Source organism: Mandrillus leucophaeus, unplaced genomic scaffold (genome assembly GCF_000951045.1).
Source record: "Mandrillus leucophaeus isolate KB7577 unplaced genomic scaffold, Mleu.le_1.0 Scaffold101, whole genome shotgun sequence".
NCBI classification, from domain to species: domain Eukaryota; kingdom Metazoa; phylum Chordata; class Mammalia; order Primates; family Cercopithecidae; genus Mandrillus; species Mandrillus leucophaeus.
The window spans coordinates 3,164,610-3,173,182 of NW_012098210.1; the positions used below are offsets into that span (position 1 = coordinate 3,164,610).

General features: G+C 42.3%; 1 protein-coding gene across 1 annotated transcript in view; it reads right to left on the reverse strand.

Annotated features, from left to right (window-relative positions):
• Positions 1–475: 475 nt before the first annotated feature.
• Positions 476–8,573, reverse strand: part of LOC105536209 — a 34,310-nt gene continuing 26,212 nt past the window's right edge. The window contains exon 5 of the mRNA XM_011975503.1: positions 476–910. Within this exon, the coding sequence (XP_011830893.1) occupies positions 519–910 (392 nt within the window). The 3' untranslated portion in view covers positions 476–518. The remainder of the gene's footprint in view (positions 911–8,573) is intronic.

Genomic DNA, 8,573 nt, shown 5'->3' on the forward strand with positions numbered 1-8,573 from the left:
ATGTTGTTGTGTGCGGTAGCAGCTCATGCATTTTTATATATAATACATTTTTCTTATCTGATCCTTTTTTTAATTTTAATTTTTATTTATTTATTTATTTTTTTGAGACGGAGTTTCACTCTTGTTGCCAAGGATTGCAATGGCGTGATCTTGGCTCACTGCAACCTCCGCCTCCTGGTTTCATGCGATTCTCCTGCCTTAGCCTCCCGAGTAGCAGGGATTACAGGCACCTGCCACCAGGCCCGGCTAATTTTTTTTGTATTTTGAGTAGAGACGGGGCTTCCCCATGTTGGCCAGGCTGGTCTGGAGCTCCTGGTCTCAAGTGATCCGCCCACCTCGGCCTCCCAAAGTGCTGGAATTACAGGTGTGAGCCACCACGACATTTGGGTTGTTTCTAGTTTGTGGCTATTATGAATAAATATTGCAATGAGCATGCTTGTCACATGGTGCACATGGGAACATATATATATATATATTTTAAATGTGTAAAAAGGCTTTATTTGCAGGGAAGCAGGAATTTAATCAAAGAGGCCAAATCCCATGTCATCGTCTGACTCTTCAGACTCCTCCTTCTTCTCATCTTTCTTCTCCTCTGCTGCAGCAGGCGCGGAGCCAGCAGCAGACGCTGCAGAGCCTGGGGCAGCAGAGACGGCCACGGCCCCACCGGCAGGTACACTGGCAAGCTTGCCAATACCCTGGGCAATGACGTCTTCAATGTTTTTTCCATTCAGCTCACTAATAACCTTGTTGAGCCGGTCGTCGCCTGCCTCGATGCCCACGCTGTCCAAGATCTTCTTGATATCCTTGACGCTGGGGGAGGAGTTACCCCCGAGGGCAGCCAGCAGGTAGGAGGCGATGTAGCGCCTCGGGCCCCCCGTCTGCGGTGTCGGAGAGGCCTCATGTGTGCGACCTTGGCGGTGTCAGGGAGGGAAAAAAAAAGCCGGAACACATTTTGATTGGTATGTGCCTGGAGGTGGAACTGATGGTTCATAAAGTCACTTCAACTTCAGGTGATAATTTGAACCAGCTTCCCAAAGTAGTGGTACCAATGGACATACCCTCCTGCAGGTATAAAACTGTCTGGACTCTGTTCTAGTCTCGTTCAGAAACAGGATGTCCTTCAATATATTAGTCCAGTGAGTCATGCGGCCCTGGGATATAAAACTTACCTGGGGTATAAGAATTGTGAAGTGGTCATCCAAGGCTCAGGAAAGCTGCCTGGGGCAAATGGAGCAGGTATGAGACTTCCAGTTGTTCCCCATCCTTTCTTGGAATGTCCCCATCCTTTCTTGTCTGATTTTAGTATCAAAGTGTTTCTGGTCTCATAACATGAATTTGGCAGTGTTCGCTCTTTTTTCAGTCTTTGAAAGAGTTTGTTTAAAATTGGTGTTCCTCCCGGGAGGCAGAGGTTGCAGTGATGTGAGATCACGCCATTGCACTCCATCTCAAATAAATAAATTTGAGCAAACTCCGTCTCAAATAAACAAATAAAATAAAATAAAATAAAATAAAATTTGCATCCTTAGATGTGTGGATGGCATTCACAGGTGAAGCCATTTAGTCTCAGAAAGTTTTTTAAGTTGCAGATTTAATTTATTTCTTTATTATAGGATTATTCATATTTTCTTTTTCTTTCTTTTTTTTTTTTTTGAGGCAGAGTTTCGCTCTTGTTGCCCAGGCTGGAGTGCAATGGCACGATCTCGGCTCACTGCAACCTCTGCCTCCCAGGTTCAAGCGATTGTCCTGCCTCAGCCTCCTGAGTAGCTGGGATTACAGGCATGTACCACTGTGCCCGGCTAATTTTGTATTTTTAGTAGAGATGGGGTTTCTCCGTGTTGGTCAGGCTGGTCTCGAACTCCTGACCTCAGGTGATCCACCCGCCTCGGCCTCCCAAAGTGCTGGGATTACAGGCGTGAGCCACCGTGCCTAGCCCATGTTATCTTTTTTAGGAGAGATTTTGTACATTGTGTTTTTAAAGGAATTTGTTTATTTCACTAGGTTTTCAAATTTATTGGCTTAACTTCATCATATCCATGTATTATTGTTTTATGTTCATGAGTGATTTCTATTTTTATTTTTTAAAACATTGACTCTATTTTCACTATATAAAAATTTTAATGATACGGAGAAATAAAATTTTAAAAAGAAAAGTAAGCAGATGATCTGCTAAATGGCAATTAAGCTAAACTGTGGCCTAAAAATGGGCTTATCAATAAATATGACTTAAACAATTGATTCAATTTGCTTAATTCTCTTATTAAGACATAGGTGATAAATCTTTCTGCTCACTTTAGTAAAATAAAATCTAAGGTGCAATTGATGGGTTTGGATTTTATCTTTAGCCCTTTAGTGTCATCTCTTCCTTATTTAATAGTTTAAAACTGAAATTTCTTGATTTTCATATGAGTTCACGATTCTTTGAGAATCCAAAGGGAATCAAAATTTTCTTATCCAGTTCCAGCAAGAGTAAGATTGCTCTAGGGAGAATATTTCTTAGAGTAGGAGCTCCATTATTTCAGTCCATTGTCAAGGTAATCTTTTACAGAGACAAATTCCCAATCTGATTAATCATCACTTTGACTTTCAGTACCTAAAAATTAGAAGAATTTTGCAGTTGTGATTTACTATATACCTGTAAAATGTGAGCTAGACCTATCTAGTCGTGTCAGTGAAATTGTTTCTGCTGTCTTCTAACTATTCTATATGATAAACTGTGTTTGCCTCAGCCACAGATTTGAGTCAAACAAAATATTATGTAAATTATTCATTATAAACATAATTTGATTAACCACTTAAAATTTTAAAGTTCAATTCGTAGTAAAATCCTTTTCTTTTATTTTCTTCCATCATAAGCAGTTCTTCAAATTATGTTACTTCATGTAAATCAAAAAGTCTGTGATGCATCTTTTTTTTTTTTTTTTTGAGACAGAGTCTTACTCTGTCACCCAGGCTGGAATGCAGTGCCACTGTGTTGACTCACTGCAACCTCTGTCTCCTGGGTTCAAGCAATTCTCCTGCCTCAGTCTCTTGAGTAGCTGGGATTACGGGTACCCAATACCATGCCCATCTAATTTTTATATTTTTAGTAGAGATGGGGTTTCACCATGTTGGCCAGGCTGGTCTCGAACTCCTGACCTCAGGTGATCCACCTGCCTTGGCCTCCTAAACTGCTGGGATTACAGGCGTGAGCCGCTGTGCCTGGCCAGATGCATTTTAATTCATGTTATTTTGTTCAGTCTTCTTTCGGTCTTCATGTCAACAGATGTTTGAAACCATTATCATGTCTTTAACTTCCTTTCTCCAAGCTGAGTGCCAAATCTTTACTTTTTTATATATAACCCATTCTTTTCTTTTCTTTTTTTTTTTCATCTTTTCTTTTCTTTCTTTATTTTTTTGAGATGGAGTATCACCCTGTCCCCCAGGATGGAGCGCAGTGGCACAATCTTGTCTCACTGCAACTGCTGCCTCCCGGGTTCAAGCAATTCTCCTGCCTCAGCCTCCTGAGTAGTTGGGATTACCAGCTCCTACCACCACACCCAGCTAATTTTTGTATGTTTTAGTAGAGATGGGGTTTCACCATGTTGGCCAAGCTGGACTCAAACTCCTGATCTCAAGTGATCCGCCTGCTTCAGCCTCCCAAAGTGCTGGGATTACAGGCTTGAGCCACCACACTTGGTCTCAACTTTTATTTTAGATTTGGGTGGTAGCTGTGAAGCTTTGTTACCTGGGTATCTTAAAAGGAAAATAAATCTTGGAACTCCCAAATCACTAAGCCAAAGGGAAAAGTCAAGCTGGAAACTGCTGAGGGCAAACCTGCCTCCCATTCTCTTCCTAAGAAAGTTAGCTACTTAGATAATAAAGCTACATCCCCACAAGGAATTTCCTTGTGGACAAAGAACAGACAGATCTCAAAGTCATCCCTCTGCTCACTGAGATAAATCCTTATCTGATTGCCTCCTTTGGAAAGGCTCATCAGAAACTCAAAAGAATGCAACTGTCTCTTACCTATCTATGACCTGGAATCCCCCTCCCCAATTTGAGTTGTCCCGCCTTTCTGGATGGAGCCAATGTACATCTTACATATGTTGATTGATGTCTCATGTCTCCCTAAAATGTATAAAACCAAGCTGTGCCCTGGCTACCTTGGGCAGATGTCCTCAGAACATCCTGAGGCTGTGTCACGGGTGCGCATGCTTAACTTTGGCAAAATAAACTTCCAAAATTGACTGAGAACTGTCTCAGATATTTGGGGATCACAATATACCGTGTGATGCTGAGGTTTGGGATATGAATAATAATTTTTAATTTTTAAACCCTTTCTCCCCTCCCTCCCCGGACTTCTTTCTTGACTATTGACGATTTCTCTTTTCCTCCTGTTCAAGCTCACCAGGAAATAATTGTACATTGTCTTAAAAGAAACAACTTTTGGCTTCATGATCCTCTCTTTTGTAAGTAGATTTTTAATTTTATTAACTTCTGTTCTTATCTTTATTATTTTCTGTTTTCTACTTTATTTAGGCTTAATGTACTGTTCTTTTTCTTTCTGAGGTGGGTGCTTGTTAATTTTGACTTTCTTCCTTTCTAACATGTGCCTTTGAAGCTATGAATTTTCCGTTAATCATGGCCTTGACTTCCTCCCATAAGTTTATTTTATTTTTATTTATTTATTTATTTTTGAGACGGAGTCTTGCTCTGTTGCCCAGGCTGGAGTGCAGTGGCGCGATCTCGGCTCACTGCAAGCTCCACCTCTCGGGTTCACGCCATTCTCCTGCCTCAGCCTCCCAAGTAGCTGGGACTACAGGCGCCCACCAGGGAGCCCGGCTAATTTTTTGTAGGGGATTTCACTGTGTTAGCCAGGATGGTCTCGATCTCCTGACCTCGTGATCCACCAGCCTCCGCCTCCCAAAGTGCCGGGATTACAGGTATGAGCCATCACGCCCGCCATTGCTCTTCTTTCTAGTTTTGAAGCAGCGTCGTTGTCTGGGCTAAATACCCGAGGTTCGTAGTCTCATAACAAGGAAATTTGAGTATGTGGACACGCAAGAAGTGGGTTTAGGAGTTGAGGTTTAATAGGCAAAAGAAAGAGAAAGGAGACTAGAATAGCACTCTCTCCTGCCAGAAAGAGGGGCTCCCGAATGGGACTTCGGCCCACAGCAAAGTGCTCTGGATTTTATAGACTGGCTTGATGAGGCGCTGTATGATTTATAGCGCCCAAAGATTGGATGGACCAGGTTTGACGTCTACATAGTATGCAAGGAAGCTGGCGACCCCATCCTAAAATTCTATTATACAAATGGAGTCGTTACTTGGCCGGTGCCATGTTGTCTTCTCCTCACCGTACACGTGAAGGAAGATGGAGCCGCCATGTTGAACACGCCTAGCCCCCAGGTAGCCCCTTTCCCATTGGCACAGCTGCCAGCATTCACTCGTGCAAGCTTCTAGCTTGCCTTTTTATGTCTGCAGGTCGATTTTACAGGCTGTTATTTGTTAGAAAAGAAAATGATTGCCCGGGGGTGGTGGCTCACACCTGTGATCCCAGCTCTCTGAGGTCAGGAGTTCGAGACTAGCCTGACCAACATGGCGAAACCCTGTCTCTATTAAAAATATAAAATTAGCCTGGCGTGGTGGCGGGCACCTGTAATTCCAGCTACTTGGGAGAGTGAGGCAGGAGAATCGCTTGAACCCGGGAGGCAGAGGTTGCAGTGAGCCGAGATCGCACCATTGCACTCCAGCCTGAGCAACAAGATGAAACTCCATTTCAAAAAAAAAAAAAAAAGAGGAATTATTTGGGAGCTGCTTTGTATTAAAAGGAAAACCTTACTGAGGACTTCCTTACCTTCACTATCTGCCAAATAATTCCTTTTTAAACTCCTATATCAGTTTCACAGGTGTGAGGTCAGATTATAGATTTGGGACATTTTCTCTTTTCTAATGTAAGCATTTAATGTCCTAAATTTCCCTCTCACCACTCTTTAAGCTGCGTCCCACAAATTTTGATGTGTTTTCATTTTCACTCAGTTCAATATATGTTTTGATTTCTCTTGAGACTTCTCTGTGACTCAGGGATTATTTAGAAGTGTGTTTTTTAGTTTCCTAGTTTTTGGAGATTTTCTTTTGATCTTTCTGATTGATTTCTAGTTCGATTCCACAGGGGTTGGGGAACACACTTGGCATGATTTCAATTCATTTAAATTTGTTCAGGTTTGTTTTATGGCCCAGGATATGGTATATGATTATGAAAGGAAAATAAAAACCTGGGACCCCAATTCACGAGGCCAAAAGAAAAAAATTAAACTGAGAGCCGAATCATGCAAGAAGCTGCCTTTCATTGTGTTCCTAAGCAGACAGCTACAGATAACAGGTTAAATTATCTCCAAAGCTAGCTACTCCGTGTTCCCCTTATCTTAATGATTTACTGAGCATGAGACGAATACATAATTGACTCTTTCCCTACTTGCTCCTTTTCTCTTGCGACATGTGGATGACTGTTCCTCTTCAGCCCACTTTTCCCCTTTAAATACTGACGCCCTTAAATTCATCTTTAGAGAAAGGCACAGACCACAGACTGTTTCTGTGATTCTGAGTTTACTTCTTCTGGGCATGTCCTTAACCTTGGCAAAATAAACTTCTAAATTAATCAAGGCCTGTCTCAGAAACTTTTTGGTTTACATGATCTTGGTACACAAGCCATAGGTGCTTGAAAAGAATAATATGTCTTCTGTTTTTGTTGGGTGGAGTGTTTTATAGATGTTGATTAGATACTGTTGACTGATGGTGGTGTTGAATTCTTCTGTATCCTTGCTGATGTTCAGTTTAGTTCTATCAATTGTTGAGAGAATAGTGTTGAAGTCTCCAGCTGTAATTGTGTATTTGTTTATTTTTGTCTTTCAGTTCTGTTTCTTACATTAATAAACTTTATTTTTAGAACAGTTTTAGACTTAAAGAAGCAAGAAGATAGTCTCCCATCCCCCCAATTTCCCTTATTATGAACATTTTACATTAGTATGATACCTTTGTCATAATTAATGAACCAATATTGAGACCTTATTAACTAAACTCCATCATTTATGCAGCTTTCCTTATATTTTCCCTAATGTCCTTTTTCTCTTCTAGAATACCACATTATATTTAGTTGTCTCCTTAGGTTCTGTGGTATAATAGGAAATATACACAGTATTTTGTCTTTGTCACTGGTTCCTGTCACAGAGCTCCTAAAACCCTTGGAATTTTCTGAATGATCGCAGTGTCCTGTGTTATTCATAATGAGCCCCTTTTGATCATACCTGAGTTAATGCTAATGAGGTGATTTAGGGTTGGTCCCCTAGATAACCTCAGAAGGGGGACAGTCACCAGAAAGACCAAGTAATTAGAGGATTAGAGGGTTGGAATTTTTATCCCCACCCACCAATTTTTGGGAAGCAGGGTGGCTCTATTACAACTCTTGGGTTGGGCATGGTGGGATCACATCTGTAATCCCAGCACTTTGGCAGGCTCAGGTTGGAGGACTGCTTGAATCCAGGAGTTTGAGACCAGCCTGGGCAATATAGCAAGACCCCCATGTCTACAAAAAGCAGAAAAAATTAGCTGGGCTTAGTGGTATGTGCCTGTAGTCCCGGCTACCCAGGAAGCTGAAGCTGAGGTGGGAGGATCACCTGAGCCTGGGTGGTCAAGGATGCAGTGAGCCATGTTTGTGCCATTATACTCCAGCCTGGGTGATGGAGTTAGACCCTGGTCTCAAAACAAAAACCAAAATACCCCCTCTTGAACAACAAGCTCTGATGAGCTTCTGGGTTGCTGAACATGTGGAGGTGCTGGGAGGGTGGCACACCCAGAGGAGGCATGGAAGCTCCATGTCCACCCACACCTTGCCCTGTCCATCCATCTCTTTATCTGGCTGTTCATCTGTATCCTTTATAATAAACTGGTAAACTTAAGTAAAGTGTTTCCCTGAGTCCTGTGTGCCATTTTAAGAAATTATTGAGGCCGGATGCGGTGGCTCACATCTGTAATCCCAGCACTTTGGGAGGCCGAAGTGGGTGGATCACCTGAGGTCAGGAGTTCAAGACCAGCCTGGTCAACATGGTGAAACTCTGTCTCTACTAAAAATACAAAAATCAGCTGGGTGTGGTGGCACACGCCTGTAGTCTCAGCTACTCTGATGGCTGAGTCAGGAGAATTGCTTGAACCTGGGAGGCAGAGGTTGCAGTGAGCCGAGATTGTACCACTGCATTCTCGCCTGGGCGACAGAGTGAGATTCCATCTCAAAAAAAAAAAAGAAAAAGTATTGAACCTGAGGTGCTAGGTCATGGGAACCCTGATTTATAGCTGGTCAGTCAGCTATAAGTTGTTTCTACAACGGGTCTTTGTGATTGGTGTCTGAAGTGGAGGCATCTTGCGGGACTGAGCCCTTGACCTGTGGGATCTGATGCCATCTCAGCCAGGTAGTGCCAGAGTGGAACTGAATTACAGACAATGCTGAAGAATTGCTTGATGTGGAGGGAAGCCCACCACATCTGATCACAGAAGTGTTCTGTGTTGAATGTGAGTAGAGAGAAAAAACAGTTTTTGTTTCT